This window comes from Chelmon rostratus, chromosome 11, assembly GCF_017976325.1.
Source record: "Chelmon rostratus isolate fCheRos1 chromosome 11, fCheRos1.pri, whole genome shotgun sequence".
Classification (NCBI taxonomy): domain Eukaryota; kingdom Metazoa; phylum Chordata; class Actinopteri; order Chaetodontiformes; family Chaetodontidae; genus Chelmon; species Chelmon rostratus.
In genome coordinates this window covers 15,866,055-15,889,560 of record NC_055668.1, presented here as the reverse complement: position 1 = coordinate 15,889,560, position 23,506 = coordinate 15,866,055, and the positions used below count along the sequence as shown (strand labels likewise).

The window sequence follows — 23,506 nt, the reverse complement described above, 5'->3', positions numbered from 1 at the left end:
GGGATAAAAACAGCACCATCACATTTTCATTTTGTTTGGGTTATTGAAGTGGAGTGATAATGCCTGTTGGATTTGGCCAAATGTTTATATTTTTCTGTCATTCCCACCCACTTCATCTTCTTTACAAGGCCCACAGAGATACATACACATACGCTCTCCCTCTGTCTGCCTCTTATTTCTGTTAGTCTCTCCCACTTTTCTGCCACCCCTCTTGGTTTTTCCTCCGAAAAAGAGCATATTTTCTCCTTTTAAGGAAGGCTGGACTCGCTCAGCCCCAAACTTCACTAGGGGATGAAGGCAAATTTGTCATCCTCACAAAGGAGAGGCAGGCAGATGTTTGCTTAAGGGTCTGGTTGGAGGACGTTGCTCAACGTTGAGGCTCAAGTCGGGGGGTCCCGGTCAGGGCTGAAAAGGCCAGAAATCTCCTGGGTGTAAACGTACCAGAAACAGGGTCAAGGAGGCAGATTTCCACTCTGGAAAAGAACAGATTTCCAATTTGTTCCTGTTCATTTAGGTGATGAAACGTGGAGTTCCAATATCTCTGCCTTTAATTAAGCTCATTTTAAAGCATTGCTAACTCAGGAGGGATCATAAGGATCAGCACAGTTTAAAAAAAAAAAACACCACCTCACGCCTTTATTAAGGTCTACTCCCTGAACCCTAATGAGAGCTGTGAGCGTTAAATGGAAATCATCTTCTCCTCCTCGTGCAGTCTCTGCTGAAAAGAGGAGGGAGGTTTGGGAAGCGCAGTGCACATCAGAACATAGACTGTGGGGTGGATTTAAAAATAGGTGCAGCACCTCTGTCTCCTCTTTTCACTTCCCATGAGTAACTTGTTCTGTCTCTCAAGGGCAGAACAAAAACTGATGAGGAACCTTTGGATCGTCCTGGTCGCTCTGTTGGAGTAGCAACCGCTCTGTCCCAACAAACGAGAAGTTCCCTATAATATTAAGCAAATGACTGGGAAGTATGGGAGAATGAGGTTGCCATAGGAATATATACAGTTAATGGCCTTTCAAGGGAGAAAATGCAGTATGCAAGGATTTCTGATCCATCAAGCAGGATGATACTTTGCTCCGCTTCTTTGTACTTAAGTAAGTAATCTGTGTTTTCCAATCGCCTGTGACAGCTTGCTAATGTCGGTCTTTAGTCATTTATCTCCTCACTTTTATCCTCAATTATCACCGCTGTCAGAGATTAAAAGCAGAGCTGTTTGGGGACCCGCAGGCCTTGAAACCATAACTGAAAATTCACGACTGTTGAATGCCAAACGCACGTTAAGCGAACCACATTAGTGATATTTCAGCATGCTGCTCGAGACCCAAACCAAAAGTCATTCAGCTGATGGTGTGAAAAAAAGACGCGCTTCAATGATCTGTAGTTGCCGGCCGAGGTTAAAATTTTTATTTATATGCCGGCTGTGAGCTGATCTCTCATAGCCGTGGCAATTCATCAATTCGTCCCTCAACACTAACTTTCTCCACACATTTGACAATGTGTGGAGAAAGTTTATGGAGAAGCATTTGTATGACCTTAAAAGTTCAACACAGACATGTGTTTAGTGCTCAGTACAGAAATCCAAAAACAAAACAAAAAAAAAAAAAAACCCAAACCCAGGGCCCTGCTGGTGTTGCATCATGGCAGACATTGAAGTCGGGTTTGTGTAGTCTGGGTTGTGTAGCTGTGTGTCTTGTGTAGGACGTTGCTGCAGGCTGACAGCAGGGCAGAGGAGCCTGTGTGCGGCGGGAGCAGCGCTTCAGAAATGCCTCCCAGTTTATTTGCTCTTTTAGCTGTAAGCTCCTCAGGTGATCAGCTCCTGAAAAGGGCACTGAGCACAACAAAAGGCAAGAGGCAGTTCAGCGGTGCCTGCTACCCGGGGATGGCGAGCGCGCTCTGTCGTTTTTCATGAATTAGGGTGTGAAAGCTTCAGTTGTCAGCAGGAGGGGACTCCTTGTTGGATTAGCCTTGATACATATTATTAACCTCATTCAGCCAGCGTCAAAACCAGCTGCGCAGCACCTCAGATGCTGGTGATGACGCGCTCCAGCGGATGAGTGATCTTGACTCACTGTAGAGGAGCCGGTCAGATTTCTCTCCCGCCTCCCTCTGTCAGAGAGGATCATCACCTGACGTTGACGCGTGGACCCCTTTTATGAACAAATGTCTCTCTTACATCAGTGGAGCCCATCAGTAGCATCAACGTGTACTCCTAATTTGAATGATAATTTGACATCGTGTTCCCTTTCTGCTGTTGTCTAAGTCCATTTGGCCTTGCTTTTCCTTTTAGCCTGCCTGACGAAGTGCTCTTTCACCTGTAATCCGAGGTGCACCTTGACAACAGCACATTAGCTTTGCAGTTAATTGCATTTTCTCCCTTCCTTGCATTGTCATTTCAAAAAAAAAAAAAAAAAAAAAAACTTACCTGTGGAATGTCCTAATGACTGCAGTCTGAAGGCTGATTTGGCTTTCAGAAACGCACCCCTGAGTGGAAACAATCTGCTTCCATTAGGCATGGGTTATGCAATTTATTGACTTGTTTGAGCCTTTGGTGGGAATAAAAAGGCTGCACCTTGACACCTCTGAAATGAAGATGTGATTTTTTGCAAAGCCACTGTGCAGTTTGAATGAGACTTTAATTGCCTTAAAAGTAAAGCAAAATGCTTGTTGAACTGGTCAACATCCTTCACAGGATCGTTGAGTATATTTTGATCTCCGCCAAGTTTGTTTTTCTTTGGTTTTTATCGCTATTCCAGAACAGAAACGTCGTGCTTTTGTCTCCACGTTGTTCGTCTTGAGCGCTCATGTTATGATTTAACAGTTCCACGTATTTCATTTGAATTTGTCAGCCGCCCACAGCGGTCTGCATTTATTGGCCCACATCATCTCCTGAGTTGTCAACTCTTTACACTTCGTCTCTGGGGGAGGAAGATCAATTTTCTCTACCAATCACCAGAGAGCAACGTATTCGCCTGAATCTAACATTATTAGAAGTCGACACTGACGCGCAGCCATGCCAGCATACTGGCTTTGTCATAGTTTTAAGAGCGAAGCAAAGCAAAGTGCAAACAAACTGCGATGTCAGGTGAAGAGCAGCCTCAGTAGCAGCGTCTGTCTTGTCTATGGCGGTCACCGCTGTTGTTACTGCTCCTCCTTGGGTTCAGGGCACAGATTGATAGCACGGCTGATCATTAGTCCCTCACGGCGCTCATTGAATCGTCCGCTTTTTCAGGTAAGAAACTGCTCTCCAAGTATGTGAGGACACCCAATCTGCAACCATTCATCTGACGTGTTCGCACCTCGTTCTTTGCCCGAGTTCAGCTTCACATGTAATGTTGTATTTCCTCTTCTCTCCATGAGGTGCTCATATAACATAGATATTTTTCTAGGTTTCTATGAATTGTAAACTCCAGTTAGGATTCTAATTCTTCTATTTTTATATAAATTCACATTGTGCTTTATCTCTCATAAAAGTCCCTTAATTGCAAACATATGAAGCAGTCCTGTACCGAATGTCTTTTTTTTCTTTATTTCTTTACATTCAAAGCTTCCATTTAGGATTTCAAAAGAAGCTTTGAATGTCTGTTGTCATACTTTATGATGCAGTGACCTCACAGAAAGAAAAATCCTTGAACAAGATCTTAAATTTGAATAAAGTGATTCATTGGATTAAACGAGCCAGTCCTATTTTTATTAATGAGTGAGTTCATTGGGCTGCATGGAAACGCTGGAAGCGCTGCATCCTGTTTATGCTTCTGATTTGACTCTTGGCCTTTGATCATTCCATATAAACCTTGAAATAACTTTATCCCACACTCTGAATTGTTTCTCAGGTATCTCGATAGGTAGAGACAAAAAAAAAGAGGGTTCCTTCATTTTGTAGCATCTGTTCATGAACTGAGAACCAGTGCAAGGACACCCCACCTCTCCATCATCATTCCTAATGTTGGCTTTGATATATCAGTTCCTCTTATTACAGTAACCCTGAGTTAAACCATTTTTTTGAACTCCAGTTTAAGTTCTAGAGCAGAAGTCAAACATCTCAAGTTGTGTCTGGGTCCTCTAAATAACAAAATAACACAACAAAGAGCCCAATGATGTGTTCTTCATTCCCAATCTTTATCCCTTTTAAGGTCTTTATTTCACCTAACTGCTTGTACCAGAAGCTCTATAACACGGCCAGGGGTTCTAGCTCACCATGTCAACAGTGAAGGTATGATATCATTTTGTTTCACCTTGTCTCCAGGTCTAAGGACCTGATCAAGGAGGCCATCTTGGACAATGACTTCATGAAGAACCTGGAGCTGTCGCAGATCCAAGAGATCGTGGACTGCATGTATCCGGTGGAGTATGGAAAGGACAGCTGTATCATTAAGGAAGGAGATGTGGGCTCGCTGGTCTACGTCATGGAAGGTAAAAGCACACATGCACGGAGGTAAAATGTCAATCCTGTGGAAGCACAAATGTAAATCTAAAGTAGAAACAGTAGAATAACCCTAAAAAGAAGTACATAATTACACATATTCTCTAATAAATATGATTTAACAGGATCTGTAGGGGTGTTTTCTGGACAGCTTCAAGAGCACCATCGTGACAATGATGGAAAAGCAATGAAAGGGCAATATTGATGGGCTGCTGAAGGGTGATGAACTGAAACTCAAAACTTCAACAGCGATGCTGTATGATTCACTCGCGTCCCACAGATATTATTTTATATGCGTGCCCGCTGAGTCCTCTATATTTCTGCCTTTTTCAGAAGTATTGTTTCAGCATGTGGTTTGTATTTTCTTTTTTTTTTTTTTGAGTGTGAGCTCTGGTGACAGGAACAACAGTCCACACTGGCACTGATGGGATTTGTGAAAGGGCATTCTTACTACATGATTTGTGACAAGCAGTACTACTATAAACTGCTCAGAGAACCACCGTCCCCGACAACAGATCTGACCTCAGGGGAAGCGGTGTCGGTCGATGCCTGCACAGTATAATTGATCATTATATAGAGGTGAGCTTTGACATCCCAGAGATTAAAATATTGAACGTACAAATTACCATTGTTGCTCCCTTTCCCTATCCACCCTTCATAACCTGCACTTGACTCTGATATACAAGTTCATGGGCAGTGTAACTCTAATACGGCTTCAAGAAGTTTCAAGGTGGAAACATTTTAAACAACGTGGCAGAAGAATGAGAACAAACTGAGAAGCAATAAGACTGAATCTTGTTGTTTGGTATGTAGACAGTATTTCACCAGGAGGAGTGCTGATATTGATTGTTGCTCCTATCCTTTCATGTCAGCCACCTATTTTTTAATTGTTTTTTTTATTTTGGGGCATTTATGCCTTTATTTGATGGTGGTGGATGTAGAGGCAGACAGGATATGGGGAGAGAGACAGAGAGGTATGACATGCAACAAAGGTCGCCGGCTGGAATCGAACTGACAACAGTTCATTAACTGCTGAAGGCATTTGACTACCGAGGCGCTCCGGCCACCTGTTTTGATTATTGGGTCAACCAGACATTTCCTGGATGCCACATTCGGCCAAACATTGTTAAGACCAGATCTGTGGGACTAAAACAATGAGATTGCAATTCCACTAGACTAAGAGAAACTGTTGATTTCTACCACAAACCTGTATTTTCTATATAAAATATAGAAATACTAGTTCTCTTCGAGCAGAGGCAGATAGACTTTGTCACATCTGAAAGGACTCCAGAGTCGGGCAGTGTCTCTCTGTGGATGCCAGTAGAAGTGTTACGGCTGCTTTCTGCCTTCATCTGGTCTTTAGTGAGTCATTGGGTCTGGATTCAAAAACCTGAGAACCGTGACTTTAAAGGTTATTGTATTGGGGAGGGGACTCAGTCATATTGATCAGGACACAAGCAGTGGTTTTTCACTGCATTTTGTCAACCACGATTGAAATGAATTCTGTTGTTTTAGAGAAACAGATGTTATATAAAGTAGAATATGAAGAAAAGGATGAATATATGTATAAATTAATAAAAGTGCTACACTGACTTTAACGTTTTTTTTCATGCTCGTGGCGTGGCGGAGCCTTTCAATCCACTGCTTTTGTCCAGGCTTGTGTACATTCATGGTGCCACAGAAGAAGAATCCTGCAGATGTTCATGACCAAATACCTGCTTAACTAATGACATTAGGCTGAACTTTTGTGTTTCATGCTAATTAGAAAATGTTAGCATGCTAGTATACAAAACTAAGACGCCGCACATGAATGCAAACTGCAAATGCAAAACAGTAAAAAAAGAAAAAAAAAAAACTCCCAAGAAAACTATTACTGAACTACTTACTGAACTATAACAATACAATAATCACAGGGACTGTACAACTGTAAGTACAGCTTCCTGAAAATACCTCTGTACATTTACTTGAGTAGGTTTTGGATGCAGAATTACTTTGGGTGTTTTTATATTGCTCTATTTTTACTTTTACTTTAGCAAAAGTGGACTTTTTCCATTACTATTCACGTCCCTGTTTGCAAGAAGGATCTCACTCGTTGTCCTTATCTGTAGACTGCAGAGAGAAGTCAGATATGTAAAGAGTCTGACATGTAACTGGCACAATGCAAATGAAATGCAAAACACAGCTGTGGCCTGTACGAGTGACCCGAGATGAATGTTTTAAATTTGAGGAAGTGTTGGGTGCTGTAATAGAATCAGGTGTTTCTTTCTGTTCTAAAGTCGTGTGTGTGGGGGGGGGCGGGCACAAACTTCCAGACGAATCCTGTGACGAAGGCGGCGAGAAGTCGATTGCGCCAGAGGTGACTCGTCATGCTAGGTCACAAATGAGCAAGTGTCACACTGGCATGATGAATAGGTTCCTCTTGAGCTCAACAGAAAAGAGAGGAACAAATGATATCAATCTGTAAGAGAAATAATTGTTGAGGGGCTCTGTGATTTCCTCTCCGACAGTGATGGAGGAAAGAGCGGTAGCGTAACCGGAACTGTGGCTTCCATTCAACAGTGGGCATATGCCACCAATATCAAATATGTGGTTAATTGTTTCCCATTTTCAAATCCTCGGGGCAGGTTTAACATATTTATCGTCAGCGAACATCATCAGCTCTGATCCACTTTCTGATCGTCTCCCTTTTTTTTCTGTCTCTCTCTCGTGTCCCAGCCTGTCCCTCGCCTGCAGCTTTCGCCCTAACTGTCCCTGGCCTTGACTTCTTTTGCATAAAAAACAAATGTTAAAAGCATTAGCCCAAGGGGCGACGACTTTGTACCAAGGACTGTGAAAGCCCGGCACAGCCTGTGACGTTTTAATCCACGCTGACAGGACGTCTGGCCGTGCCATGCCACGTCAAACACACACCGTACATCATTTTCCTAGCAAATGAAGTGTTCACTGCTCAGGCAGTGCTGTCATCTCTTACTGAGACTTGCCAGGCTATTCATTAACATCTTGCCACGGGGCTGACACCGTTTATCAAGCATCACGTAGCCACATGAAGCAAGATCAAACCACACTCATACAAAAACTATGATAGCTGTGCATCACGTCATTGATCTCACTTCAAATATAACATTTTTTTTCTTTAATATGAGAGCACATGCAGAGCTTATTTTCCATCAGTGAGAGTCTAGACTGATACCAGAGAGAATCACAGCGTCTCTCTTTCAACAGCTTCAGAGTAGATAGCTTTTGTTGCAGATTGCAGCTGATAATTAAAGATCAGACGAAACAGTGGATCCTGGCACCGGCTCGCTGCTATGATGAGGCCGCCCGCTTGGCAGTAGCTGCCGTAATGAATGTTTGTTGTATTTCGGTCGCATCCGCCGGGCTGTAACTGACACTGGCCCCTCTTTAAAACACTGATTGCGACGGAGACAAAGGCTCACGTTTCCATGGAGATGAGAGAGGATTTTTTGATTGGCCATGTCATCCGCGAAGACCCGTACAGGTGGCTAATGATGATAACTAGTATAATCACATCCAATTACTATCAAGAACTTTCTTGACGGTAAAAGCCTCATGATTTCCGTCATAGTCATCATTCAACTTAATCTAATGAAGGTGTGGATGCTAATACAAATATGCAGCTCTGGTCCTACCTGTCCTCCAGGAACATGTTGACAATGTTCAGAGGGAGCCTAATCCTCAGCTTTGAGAATAGAGATTTGATGGTTCATTTGGATGCTGTGAGCTCATTGAATACTTGGCCTCGGCCAACATTCAAACCTATTAAGAGCACATGATCGGCTCAGTCTAATTTGCGGTAAACAAGGTGATCATTGCACCTGTCGGAAGGGCCATTTTAAACATTACTCACAGAGAACGGTTTTGTGTTGTTAACCACGATGAGCTCATGTTTGAGCTTGTCAAACCTGCAGGTCGGCTCAAGGCGGAACATTAAAATGTATGTTTGCGTTCAGGGCTGCAAGTAACGTTTCTTTTCATTATCGATTAACTGCCAGCTCTTTCTTCAGCTAATCAATTGATCATCTGATCTACTAACTGTAAGGAAATCGTGAGCGATGTCGATCACACTTGTGTAAGCTGACATATATGAACTGGACGTCTCTTCAAACAGAAGACGAAGATTAACTGATTGTCAAAATTATGGCAGATTGATTGATTATTTGACTAATTGTTTCAGCTCTAGCTCTGTTTAGACCTTGAGATGGTTACTGTTAATGGTTTGGTGTTGTGAGCGTAACCTGAACGGGTTTCTTTTGTTTGACAACTTTATCAGGGATTAGGGGGCTCTCCGGACTAGATCTCTCAGAACTAAAACTTTGCATTTATACTTGAATATTCACTTAAGAGTCTGAATCTTTGTGTGAGAAGCAGGTGCATTCAAAGAAGAAATTCAGCCTTGCCAGGAGGATGCAGGCATACGTGATATTGATTCTGAATTATGTATTTTTTTCTATTTCTTATCTTTTAGGGAGAACCAGCTTCCTGCCCTTACTGTATATTTTATCAGTTTTACTAAGTGTACAGGGAGGGCAGATGGAGAAGTGAGGAGAAAGAGTTGCAAATGTGAGTCTAAACCCCAAGTGCTCACAGTACATTGACAGCTTCTTTGACAGGCTACCCTGTTCAATGCAACCATTGATGCACTTTATTCAGGTGAAGGTGTTCAGGGGATTTGAGAATACATCCAGGATTTGACATTTTCTCAACACAAATTGGATAGAGTCCCAATTATTTTATCTGACCTTGCGTTAGGCGAGGCAAAGATAATATTCTGACAGATCTCGCCAAGAATACTCGAAGTGAGGCTTAAATGGCATCCTTTAATGTGTGAATGACAGAAAGGAACAATGCGCTGTTTTGAGGCTCATGCTGAACCGCTCCTGCAGTTATTTTCCTTTTCCTGCTGCTTTTACTGAGACAGACCCCTGAATAACAATGAATAACAATGTTTACCCACTGTGGCTCGGTACTTCTCTGCGAAAGGGGAGCATCTGATGGTTTTTGACTCCTTATGATATGACACTCAAGATATTTAGTAAGCATGATATGTGTGGCGTCAAACACTGATCTGTTTGCATGCACCTCTAATCAAATATAACATTGGGAAATCAGAGGCACAGGTGTATGTTTACATATCATTTCATGGCGTATTTTATCCTGTGATAATCCCCTTTAGCTTCTACCAGCACCTTATCACCTCTCTGTCACCTTGTACTCTACCTTACAGGCTGACTTATTAAAACCCGACATGAAAGCTGATCTCTAGAGCTCCTCAATGTTCACTATCCTGTTTGTTTTTATTCTCATTAGGGACCTTTAGTATGAATGGATTTGCTCTTCAACCTAACAATCATCGTAACTAACTAGCCACCAGCCAGAATAATCACCTGGCCAAAAGACCAACCAGTGTCCCAGCTGTGCAAGCATCAATTTCCTAAAGAATCTGTGAGAGACCAAATAAATGAATGTCCCTGTCTGTGATTGTGACAGCAGCTAAGGTGTAAAGGAATCATTGTCTCTCTGTGTGCTATCGGCTGGAGCCCCTGTGTGCTCACTGGCCAATGAGGCAGGGTAAAGGGAGACCGGCTGCTCTCTCGTCTACGCACAGCGTAGAGATGTAATCAACAGGGGAACCTGAGTGTGACTGTGTCAGAGGTATGAAAGGACACAATACAGGCATAAAGCAAATTAAACGTAGTGTTATTACTGCTTCTGTTACTGCTACTTGCAGCGCAGCGACTGCAGCCGCTGCTGTTTAATAAATGATCGGCTGATCTTTGTAATTATTATGATATATTCGCATATTAATAAGATGATGTGAAAATAGAGAATGCGCTGGGCTACAGAAACGTGAGCGCACAAACCCACTGCACTGCATTGTTGCCTGGCAACTTAACTAATGCTGCTCAGCAAGTAAAATGTTGAAGCTCACAGTTTTTTGTTTGATTGGCCCCGGAGCATACAGCATGTAGCCAACATTTGATACTACAGTTGCTGCCTGTTGTATCTCGACAGCACTGCACAGCCGCCAATCTTAAGTTAATAATGAACCCTAACCAGCTGCTGAGGCTCAGACTCTCCCCTGCTGCTGAAAAGGCATCTCAGGGAACTCAATTTTAGCTATTTGGGACTAAAATGGTATGTACGATGAGTGGCTCAGTATGCGTGTGTGTGTGTGTGTGCATGTGTGGACTCTCTTATGTAACATGGCAATGCAATACCGTTATTACCACGGGATTGAGTCACCTGTAGCCGGCCCTCTTCAGGCTATCAGCTCTTATGATAACCCTAATGAGGCTCCTGCTGGAGGTTTATTAAGGTGTCATCTGGGGAAAAGGTGAGGGGTCTGTAATTGGAATGACATTTAAACACTCTCCTTGTTATCTCACACACATACACACGCCAGAAGTAACAGTCAGTATCAGGTGTTAACCCTGTATTTGTCCACATTAAACGTGGTCACCCCAAAATCCTCCTCCTCTAGAAGAACTCTGAAGCAAATGCAGAGAAACTACGCAGAAAAAGTTACATGTGATTAAATGAAACATGTGTGTAATGATATTTTTGCCTGATGCTCTGATATATATATATATATATATGAATTGACATACACCTACAGTATGTGTGTGCGTGTGTGCGTGTGTGTGTGTATGTAATTCCTTTCATTCACTCGACTGACCAGGCTTGAAAAATTGATTATTGCGAAAGAGTCTGCAGAGAAATATTTTCACTTGCTAGCAAATTGCGATTTGATTTCTAATTTAAAGTGGGATCGTAACAGTGAATCAGCCATGGGTGGATTTTTTAAATTAATGAACAGCAATGCAATGAAAAGCAGGAAGTAGCCGTTTCTATACACTACAGCAAATTAAATTTTTCAAGAAGATGGGTAAACATCTGCCTGCATTTGCCGACATATAATAGCCAAATGATCTGACACACTTTTATCGAGACCAGTATCACTCCAGCTAATGTGTCATTTATGTGCAAATGGTTTGTGTGTGTGTGTGTGTGTGTGTGTGTGCGTGTGTGTGTGTGTGTTGCAGACTAGTAATCTCACCTGCGTTGAGTGGTGCACCATCTGCTCCGAACACTAAGTGAAAACACGCTCTCTCTTTGACAAGTGTCTTTTCTCTTTTGCCCTCTCTGCCTCCAAGTTGTTCCCTTTGTCACTTTCTCTTTCGCCCTCTTACTCACACACACACACACACAGGTACAAGTTATCAATTCCAAATGGTCAAATACGAGACCAGAGGCATGCACGTCTCCCTCTACTGCCCCTCCTCACATTTTACCGACTTTGGCCCCAATCTGTCCTGTTGTCACCATCTTTTCTCCACTTGCTCATCACTTCTTTTCTTCTACTGTCTCATTCCATTGTCACTCTTCACCCATCTGTCCACTTCATTATGCTTGTTTCTCTTTTTATCCTCTTCCTTTCTTCCCCGTTCATCCCCTTTCACCGACTTTTCCTCTGCTCTGATTAGTGTGAGATGGCCTTTGTTTTTTTTTTTTCCCCTGAACTCTAGAATAAGAATTGATCCCCATTTTTACTCCACAGAGGCTGATGAATACACCTCAGAGCAAGAATTAATGAGTAATTTGTGAATGATCCCTGAGCCTTTATCCCCTTTGTGGGTAACCCCGCTTCTGAGAGTTCTTCATCTGGAAAGACGATGAAAGCAGTGTGTGTGTGTATGTGTGTGTGGGTGACACAGAAGAGGAGGGGAGGAGGAGGAAGCAACAAAAAGAGCTCACGAGCATCATATGAGCCCAATATTATGCAAATGTTTGAAAGTCCTTTCTTTGCTTTGACTTCGGTAGGTATAAACCGTACTGTATTGTGTGCTTGCTGCTGCTGTGTGTGTGAGTGTGTGTGTGTGTGTGTGTGTGTGTGTGTGTGTGTGTGTGTCGGGAGGTGGTGGCCGCAGACTTGGAGAAATGCTGAGAGTCTGCTGTGACTGGATAAGCTCTGTGTTTGCTGAGGTTCAGACTTGAGGATACAAGATAGGGCGCGAGTAATCTGCTCTGCTACAGTGACGGACAAATCCCTCCCTTCACCCTCAGACTAGCTCATGCACACGCACACACACACACGTGCACTGTATATACATACGCGTGAAATAGCTGCAGGCACTGGCTCTAAACAGCAGTGTTATCTGAGGACAGTATGGTGGTGTCCAGTCTCAAAGGCTGAATCAGTATTCTTGGCTTTTATTATTAACTTACATACTTGACGAAGCCTGCATACATCGGGCTTGGAAAGGCCACTTTCATCAATCAGTGTCACTGGAGTCAAGGTTCGAGATAAGAGTTTCTTTCACGTTTCTCTTCTCTCGCTGCAGACTTTTCATAGAGTTAAAATTCATCTCTTTGATCTCTTTTTGAACTTTGATTGCCTTCGCCAAATACTCCCAACCCCGGCATGGGAACACTCGCAATTTTTGTTGGAGAAAGAGCAAAAATCACTGTTATAAGCTGACTTTGGATGTGTATGTGTGTGTGTGTGTGTGTGTGTATAGTGGTGGTGTACACATACGCAGATACGTGGTCCGAAATTAACTTTTTGGTTTATCTGCCAAAACATTTTTCGACCAGCCATAAAACCCATCTACACTACAATGTGCTGCCAAATGCTTGCTTGCTTGCTTTTCCCTTGAAAATCTCCTCCAGTTCAATTAGCGTCAAAGAACTGCGATACGATTGTTGGCCGTCATGCATTGCAGAGCCAATGCAAAACATCAACTTAAGCGTGTTGGCGAGTGGTGTGTGCTAATGTTGGACCCCCCATATGTGAACAACAGCAGAATATCGCTGTTATATCTTGATTATCTCAATTTTTCCAAGAACAGCCTTGTTCTAAGCTTGATAACAAAGCATTTCTGACATTTTCTAAGGGATTTTGAAATGATTACATGAGCCAAGGAGGTTAAACAAGCCCATCAAGCAGCTTGTAATCTTTAAACAACTGCAAGAAAATATGATTTTAGCCCGCAATGACTGACAATGTTGGTCTGTTAATTCACCGATTTGGTTCAGACTCGAATATCTCATCAAACCTAAAAACCATCAGCTTATTAGTATTTAGCTCAAAGAGGTGCCTAAGTGGAGCCTCACGGCGCCACAAGCGTGACTGTAGTCCTTCTGTGTATTTGCTTACTTTTCTGCATGTAAATACTGTGTGTTCATGTTTGTGTAAGCATTTGTGTCCCCAACACTCTGAATCTTCCTGCCTGCGGCGATACAGCAGGCTACCGAAATGAGAGCAGGCTGTGGAAATGAACCCATTGCTGTGGCACTTAAGAGGCCATATTAATCTGTACTCTGATTTTGAAGCTGTCTAATTGAGTCTGGCCTGCATAAAAGAAAAGCCGCAGTATGTGTGCGTGGCGTGGTCGCCGACGGCTAATTACAATGCTGTGATTTGGTGTGTGAATACAGAACGAGCATTATCACTGCCCCCTGCTCAGGCTATCAATCACCTTGTCAAGACAGGAGCCATAATCTGAGTTTGATGACTAGGACAGCAGCAGGGATGAAACCAGGCATTATTATGTTTTATTGAAATCACAGATCGGAGCGGGATCTTAGACAAGGGATTATAACTGCCGGGTCTCACCTTGTGTGTCCGATTGCTCCCGATGAATGAAAGTAATCTTCAGCGTGAGGCTGAAAGGCTATAAAAAACGGACATATGGCACTTGCTGAGTTCTTGTCTCCAAGGCGAAATGATGTAAAAAGGGTGAAACCAGCTGTCCTCCGCATCCAGTTGACACACACACAACACACTGTTTAGTCTCACACAGCACTTGAACAAAACTCCGGTGTAATTTTTCACTGTGCCGATAGCAGGGCGCTCCGTGTGAGCACGCCGCCGCTCAACTGGAAAAGATCTGAAGTGCTCTCGTCTCAAATTATGTGATACTCGGCAGTGCTCACCTATAGCATCAGGTGTCCTTCCTCGTCTTTCTCCCCCGCTGCCTCTCTGCTTCTTTTCTCCTCTCCTCTCCTCGCCGCTGCCTTCTTACATTTCTCGCCCCACTCCTCTTGCCCTGTCGCTGCTTTTATCTTTCCCTTGTTTTTGCTGCTCTCGAAAAGACGGCATACATACAAGGAGGCTGCTCGACGTCAGCTGGTTCGCACTCAGATCCCACCCGCAGAGCAGCGCGTACGTACAAAACTGCCTGCACTTGTCGATTTAAAAGCAGCGGCGGCACCAGTGTTTCTTGAAAAGGCTCTGAAACAGGAGCGAACTCTGCCTCCTCCACCTTCAGTCGGCGAGATTCCTGAACCGCAGAAGGCTACGGAGGCGACTCCGCGGGTTTGTTGACAGGGAGCTGAACAGTCAACAAGCATATTTTTTGAAGATGATGCAGACGTGCTGCTCTGTGAAACAAGAATGGACGATGCAGGGCAAACAGCCAACTGTTGGGACGCTGTGGAAAACATAAACATACAGATAATAGTTATATATGACAGTACAACAAAATGAATGCAGCAATTTCAACTGACTAAAGTCATAGTTTATTGGATAATCACATGTTGCAGCTAATGTTGCTTTAAAACACTCAGTTTATTAGGTACACCAAGCTGAGACTAATGCAGTCTAATACAATAGTCTGCAATTAATCAAGCCTTCATGAAGGTTTCTCATTTTGGAGGCTGCAGTTTGTGGTGCTGTTGAATTGTATTGAGTCATACAGACAGGTGTTTCTATTACTTTGTCCACCCCATTTATATCAGCAGGGGTAGGCTCAGTAACAGAAACCTCTGCAAAGTTTGATTATCCAGTCAGGCCCAATAAACTATGATATTAGTCAGCTGAAATTGCTGCATTAATTGTGCCATACTGCTAATGATTGAAATACAGCAGGCTCTGTTTAGCTCCGTGATGATGTGATGAAAGTAGGTGGACAGCAGCCGCCTGCAGCGCGTGGTACTGGCGGTACCACGCGCTGGAGGACCGGATGTAGCTGTTGGCATGACAGCAGAGCTGCACCCCGCCGCTGCCCGTTCACAGCACAGCACAGCATCATCGCCTGGAGGCAGGCGCAGAAAATAGCCACTCGCTGCCTGAAAATACCTCAACATTTGCATTTCACAAGTCAACGACAACACATGTTTCAGTCAGACTCCGCTTTCTCTCCGTCCCTGCTCAGCTTGTGTTATTTCAGCCCGCAGAGATACAAACAGGGATTCTTCTGTTTGTATGCTGAGTTCCTCCCTGATTAATAACCTAACAGCGCTTCCACTCTTAGGGTTTGTCCTTGCTGCTGGCTTCAGCCCACACCCAGATTCTCTCACAGTCCAGGATTTATTCCGTTCTTAACTGCAGAGAGAAATAAGGCATGACTTGTGCCTGAATGTTGCTTCAGAGCAACACAACAGTTTTGATTAATTTAATAAGGCCTGCCGTCAATTACCCTCAAACCCGAACGTCTAGCCCTTATAATACCTTTTCACTGAGCGTGAAGTGGAGCGCCCCATTTATCTTGATCTTTTTATTTTATTCTTCATTTTCTGATGTCTGCTCGCCGTGTTGATTCATGTGTCTCATTTTTCAGAACAGCGCAGCTATAAATGTTTGCTCTGCTGAAAGTGTTGTTTTTTTTTCCCCCTGCAGAGGTCACATTGTGCTCTTTGAAAAACAAGGTGAAAGCAGAAATTACTGCTCAGAGCTATCAAACGCTATCATTTCAGGCCTATCTCAGTCAAACTTTTGAATGAGCTGCAATTCGCGAAATCTTTCAAACCCCATCTTCTTCTTCTTTTTAAAAAAATAAAGAGCGCATGGTGATTTTTTTTTCTTGTCTGAGCCCATTTCAGTCCCTGTTGAATAGATCCCACACTCAGTCCTGTTTCTCTCATGACTTTTCCTCCACAAAAGCGTTCAAACTGTCAGACAGAGCGTGGATGTTTTTATCACGGACATATCGATGCTGACCTGTAGCCAGAACTGTCAGACTCATAGCCGTACCTCTAAAAACCTTCAGTTTTTTTTGGCGGGAGGATGAAACAATGTTCTGCCTGATCTAGTATCAGTGTTCCTCCATTGCTCTAATGGATTGGGGTAGTACTGGGTAATCTGACCCCTGAGCAGTGGCGGAAGCGCGAGGCCTGTGAGGATAGGATGGTGGTTGTTTGTTATCCTCGAGGGGATCTGAACTCCCCCACATCCTGTTTCTTGATGTCCATTTTCTGCTGCTTGAAAAACATAAGAAAATGAAAGAAGAGGAGTACGAATTAAACAGCATCCTGACCCTGGAACTCAGCTTTATTTATAGACACAGTTTAATGGCCTCAGCGTGAAAGACTCCACGTGGAAGCTAACAGATGTCCTTATCTTCAAATTTATTTTAGGGTTAACAGAGAGCCTGGTGTCACATGCTGCTCGCAGAGGCACATTTGAGTGGACTCATTACAAGAAAGCCTTTATCTCCAATCTAATGCTTTAATTGTAGGTTTTAATAGAAAATCTGATATTTTGGTCAGATTTGTCACTCCTGTTAGAGGCTTAACGGGAGAACATTCCTGTTGCTTTTCATCTGTGAAGTATTCTGCACCAGTGTGAGATGAAGACAACCCAAAAGACGGCAGTGTTTTTTTTTTCTTTTTTTTTATTTTGAATGCAGCTGGAATCCTATCTGATCCCCAGCCAGAGGGAAGTCTGCTCCCAGGTCTGTCCTGGTGCCCTGGAGCACATTACCGCATGCATTCAAATGATCAGCCATTAACACAGCTGCACCACCTCAGGTGACGAAGACATGCTGCGATACGCTGACGGTGAAAACACAGTTAACATTAGTCATTCATTCCGAGTTTTTCAGTTCTTCCTCTGATCGCATTTTTAATTTGCCTTTAGACGAGAACAGTGTTCAGCTGTTGGCTCGGTGAGATGTAAACATACTCTGCTTTGATATCAGATCGACGGCACAACGAGACAGCGCGGGTCTGCCTGTTGTGTAGTTAGGTTTGAATGGCACTTGCATATGAAAGGTGAATTTCAGGTGAATTTGTGATGAAGGAGTGTGATAAAGCAGCCCTTATTACGAGACAAAAGCAGGAAATGAGCTGCACCGCGTGTCGGCGTGTGTGAGTTGATTTGTGCAAACTTCTCAATAACAAGTTCCTTTTTTTTTTCGTTTGTGGAATTCAAATAATTGCAGAACTGGATTACTTAATTTCCTCGCAATTTCCTCACAGCCTGCAGTGAGCTGTCCAAAACAAGCACCGTGCTCAGACTACTCACCTTTGTCGGAAATTAATTACACGGCCGTCCACAGGAAATTATTAGCTTCGTCCATCGTCAAGCAAAAAAGGTTTTGCTGCCTGATGTGTGGCTGTCTTTGCCCCCACATGAACCCATCCACAAGGCACTGCAGTTATTAAGGCACAGACATTGCACTGGACTTAATTAAGCTCTGTGTCGTGTGTCCTTTTGAATAGGGCATCAATTATCTCTTGTTATACGAGCACATATTGTACCTGTTTCTAACTATACATGTACTAATATGCATATTTCTTCCTCCTGAAACTACAAGTCCGCATTGTGACCCTGTTGATGATGGAGCAACAGGAATGTGGTATCTCAAGGCTCAATAGGCACTTCAAATGGGGTCCACAATTGATGATAGACAGTCCCCCTTCACTTTAAGATCAACACAAACCTTTTCTACACCTGATTAGGTAAAGGCAACAAAGACACGGTGTTGTCTTTGGTCCTCGCTTACAGTTTCTGAACTGGAAAAACAAGCAATTGCTAAATCATTCGCAATTTCTTCTAAACCATTCATCATCCATTCTCTCCCACCTATGACAGGCAGGTTTAATAGTTCATAAAAAGGGCTCAGGAGTTTTGAAAGATCATCTCAACACTCCTCACAGCTCACTGAGTAGTCTGGTGGATATTTATCGTGCTCAATCGAGTCTCAGTGGCCGTTCACCAGACTTAAATCGTGCTGCGAACTGAGCTCACTAATTATAGTGTTTATAGATTTTGAAAGGCTAGACTGGCACTACAAAAATAATTTCAGCTCTGCTCAGTCCACGAAACATTTTACAGTTACTCTTCAAGCATCAGGGGTTCCGTCTCTCTGGGAGAAAGTCATTTATTTTATTCTTTTGAAAGCGGCAAACATCAGCTTATTTGGAATTAGTAGAAAATAGAAGGAGGAATATGAGAAACTACAGAAGCGCTTTATTTCTATGTACGCTGAAAATCTAATCTTCAAAAGACTTGTTAATGTCTATCAGGTTCAGACTTCAAGTGTTTCTGAAAGGCAGCAGTGATTATTTGCCAGAAACATTTGAATGCAAGATTTGAGAGAAATATTTATGATATTGTTTTCCAATCAATGTAAGAAAGCTCTTATGAACACTTAAGCTGATAATAATGACAGAGGCGCAAGCACCGCATTGTTAAAAATGTGAAAACACCTTTTTAATGGCAAGGTTTTTTTTTTTTTAACCTCCAGCAGTTTCTTCATTTGAGTGGAATAAATGGGAGTCTCTGACAGGAAGCTCTGATACAAAAAAGGCCATTAAACAGGGGCAGTGAAAGCAGCAGGGAGGTCGACGACACAGTGAGATGGTGACACACTTAAAGAGCTGATGGTTTCCTCTGTGTGTAGAGTTTCATGCTGGGTGTTAATAGATGTTGTGCTGTTCACCATGGTAAAAAACTACAACATAGAGAAAAGAGCTGGTCCTGAAACATGGTGACTTTTTTTTTGGAGGCATTTCGTCACAAGCGTTCACGGCCCTCTCTAACAAGATAACATGTCGAGCTGTTTCCTCTGTGGATGGCTCGCCTGCTCTTATCATCTTTCCAAATTTCATCAGCAGCCGAGTGCCGGCTTAAAATGTTTTCTTTGGGTTTTTGCTCTCGGTGAATCAGTGTCATGGTCTCGCTGGAATGCTGAGTTTTCAGGAAAGCGCACACGCTTGACGAGGCTCGTCTTAGCACACATTCACACAGGCAATGAGCCCTTACAGTGTGTAAAAAGCACACTTACCTGCTTTAAGATGCTAGGAAGCGCTGTCACGTTTAGCAAACCACAGTGTAAAGAAAAACGTAAAAGATATCAGGAAGTGGAAATCAATCTCACTCCAGTGACAGCGTAAACAAGCCACCACAGTACATCCATGAAAGAAACATTGAGTCATCAACGATGGCGCGATGGTGAACCAGACTTTGAAAGAAAACGTGCCAACAGGATGTTAGATGAGCCAATCAGCTTGCTTGATGAGCCGGACTGCACTACGCGTTGTTGAGATATAGCAAGTGGCGGCTCCTTAGGTTTGCTTAAGTGCTTCTGTGCATCTCCGCAGCAGCACAATTCCAGCTTTGCATGCGTGCTTTCTCGCATGTGCTTTTGTAGCATGTGGTTTTGTAGGCAAAAACCTGCAGTTATTGATGCAAAAGCAGCTGGTTGTTCCTTTCTGATTGCTCTTCATATGAAATGGCAGGTAAAGCTTTTTCAGTACTTTGGAAACAGATCTGAATGGTGACTTTACCAGCATAAATACTGCAGTAATAATACTTTACAGCATTCTTGGTGGATTCCTCAGTCCTGATAATGAATTTCACATACAGTATTTTGGTTTCCCAGCCCTCACCTTAAAGGCACACCATACTGTGTGAGTTATGGAGTGTTAAGCTTTAAGTACATTTTTCTCACGTTGGTACTGCTGCATTTAACAGGGCCACACACAGGCCTTGGTAGGAGGCCAGTAGCCCTTGGAAACTCCACATTGTAAAATAATCTTCTTTTTTTTTTTTTCAGCCCAGTGAGTCAAGAGTCACTTTGGTTGGGTGCCTTCAAAAATGAAGCAAAAGCCCTCAGACACCTATCATCCACTCCATTTCATCGCTAAAACTTTGTTTGCTGCATATATCAAATGCTGCAGAGGACTCGCACACTTGAGCGCCCAAGCAGGAAAATAAATGTGCAATTTGAATAGCATTATGCCTGATGGTGTACCTGTACTTGTGTGCATGTTTCAGACGGGAAGGTGGAGGTGACGAAGGAGAGCCTGAAGCTCTGCACCATGGGGCCAGGGAAGGTGTTTGGAGAGCTGGCTATTCTCTACAACTGCACCAGGACTGCCACTGTCAAGAGTGAGTCTCCACAGACACCTGGAAAAACATCCAAAGTGCTCACACGAGTCTGCGTTGAACGTCCGCATGTTCACACACACACACAAACACTGAAATCTGTTCCCTTGCTGTGAGGGATTAGGGGCCTTTCTGCCTGTAAGATATCAGTCCTATGTCAACATAGAGAGGGAATCACACCATCACTGTATGAATTGGGAACACAGCGGTCACAATGACACACTCCCCATCACTGCTCTGTGTTTTCACAACACTCCACTTAAGTGTCTTGCGAGACCCCCAGCGAGCTGAATGTCAAGGTTTACTGCAGCTGCTGTGTCAGGTGTCAGAGCTCCGCCTATGGAGGATGCACAGTGAGTGAGGAGGTGGTCTGTCAGACTGGCGATTTGACTAGCCAGCCTAATAGAGTAAGGAGGGGAGACTGAGAAAGGACAGGACAGATGGTGTACTACGCACATTTGAGACAGAGTGTGTTATAAGAGAGTGTGTCAGGATGAAAAATGTGTGTTTATGGGACGCAGGAAATGGGAAATCGCTGGAAATGTGTCTTCGGATAGAATAATTAATAGACAAAAGGTGAGATGAGCTAAGGTCTGCTGGGTGAAAGTGTTTTTTTGCTCATGAATGCAGTTGAAATTAAAATGAATGAAAGTAGGTCAGTGTCTGAGTGAGTGCTCCAGTCGACACTGAAGAACTTACTCAATCATTATTCAGTATAATCACTATTTACCTGGTAAATACCTCCACACGCAGGGTTGATTTTCCCCTGCTCAGGAAGAAAATCAACTTGTGGTCCAGGTATGAATGAATGCATGAAGGGTGGGGGTCCCTCGGGCTCGCAGTCAAGGGCGAGGAGGCCTGAGCTGAAGTGTGGAGGAAACAGGTTTGATGAGTGATGGCAGTAAGGTTGCACGCCCCTCGCTGGCCCCTTTCATGTCCCTTGATCCCGTACCGCTGACCACACCAACCTGACGGAACTCCCGGCTCCCGTTGCCATGGCAACAGGTGCCCACGGGGAGATGAGCCAACTCTCATGGGATGAAATATTCCCCTTCCCACAGGCGACAGAGTGTCTGTCTTCCTCTTTTGTATATTCTTCTGCCAGCCGCCGGCCCATCGGCCCGCAATTCCCGTCACGATATTTTTCATGTGCTCCGGCGCTTTGCTGCTTAATAAAACCCTGCATGGAACAAATGATGTAATTGTCTACATTGGCAGAAGTGTGTTTACAGCCTAACAGGGTCACTGGTGCTGTCTCTAAGAGTGGATGTCTTCGGTTTAATCTGTGTCTCCACACAAGAATGTGCAGAGGAATTCAGCTGCCGCATAGGAGAGGAGAGGTGACAGCCTTCAGTGGAAGTCATGCAACTACCCGAGGAGTGAGCACGGAGGTTCAGCTTCCAACCTTCAATTAAATTGATGTGTGTGTGGAACCCTGTAGGAGGATACGTCCTCAGTGTAATTTCAATTTACATTGCATGGTCTCCTAACTCATATGCATGAGTAATTACATTTTGACAGAATTGAAATGATGAACATGCTCGTGTGGAGCAGCTACGCCCCCTCCCTGCCATAGCTTCCATAGGTTTCAACCACATCCTTTAACTGCATAGGTAACTCATGATGTAATGGCATTATTGCTAACTGCAATAATGAGTTTGACACCTACTAAGAGAACGCACAGAAACAATTAAGGGCCGTCATGTGCAGTGATTTGAAGACAGTGCTTGGAACACAGTCTCACCAATCAGGGACTAGCAAGTTGACATAATGATGACATTTCCAATGTTTCGTTGTTGCAGTTCAGCGTGCATCATTATGTGTTACTTTGCAATTAAGCAGGCACAAATGTTTAAAATTAGACTTGAAATTTAATTAGTTCCAGTGAGAGTAAAATGAGCTTGAAATGTTGTAGTCCAGGTTCCTTTAGTCTTAAAGCAGCGTAGCAGTGATATAGCACAATTTATCCCATTTATTTTAATTGCATTTCCTTTCAATTAGCGTCAAACATTACTACAGAGTTTTAGATTTTTCATTGTGTCTTTCCTATTCTCTTCTCTTGGTTTCTATTCGTTGCAGAACATTCTGAAAAACGCAGACTTGAAACTGGCTTGATTTCTGTAATTCATCAAGTGAGCATTGTGTCTTTGTGGCTTTGCGAATCAATCTGTGCTTAAAACTGTCTTCCAACAAAGGGATAATGTGGCTCTGACAGCAATAAAAGCAGACATAATCCTCACTAAACACCACACTTGTATGAAAAGGAAGCTGCCTGGAAAGAAGTTAAAAAAAAGCCCACAGCAGTAATGGAATCAGTAGAATCTGATTTAACATAAAATGTCTAAAATATGCTAAATCAATGCTGTAATCTGTTCCATTACAATAACAATACACAAACAAAAAGCTCTGGAAACAAATTGACAATACACATCCAAAAAAATATGAAGCGGACCATTTTAAGGCAGGAAACTGATTTGATTGGCAAAACCTGCAAACATTCGTCATTTTTAAGCAGATGCGTTGCAGGGATGAGGCAAAAATGCAAGCTCTCCTAAATAATACGAGGATTGGTGGAATTTGTGTTATTTCTTGCCTTTCTGTGATTGCAAATTCCTGAAGGGACTGATGAGGATATTCGCTTCCTATCAACCTCCCTTCTTTTCAGCCTTCAGGTGATTTCATGGGTGAGCTCTTGCTTGCCCTCTCCTAAGAGAAACGGCTCCTGTGCAATAGGCTTGCCCTGACTTAACCATTTTTAACAACACTTAGTTCCAGGCTGTGCGGTGCCTGAACAAGCTCCGCCAATCAATATGTTATGTTTAGTTCCAGGATACAGACACTTGAAGGTTGTGGAAAACGTGAGAGGTGCTCCCTAGAGCCTGTGTTTGGTTTGTCCATGCTGGGATACTGTAGAAACATGGCGGTGCAACATGGTGGAAGGGGACCTGCTC

At 43.3% G+C, this 23,506-nt stretch overlaps 1 protein-coding gene across 2 annotated transcripts in view; it reads left to right on the top strand.

Moving 5' to 3' along the window:
* Positions 1-23,506, top strand: part of LOC121613601 (cGMP-dependent protein kinase 1) — a 76,631-nt gene that overhangs the window by 5,816 nt on the left and 47,309 nt on the right. For both annotated transcript variants that reach the window (XM_041947083.1, XM_041947082.1), the window contains exons 2-3: positions 4,244-4,410; positions 20,445-20,558. In XM_041947083.1, coding sequence (XP_041803017.1) covers positions 4,244-4,410; positions 20,445-20,558 — 281 coding nt within the window. The remainder of the gene's footprint in view (positions 1-4,243; positions 4,411-20,444; positions 20,559-23,506) is intronic.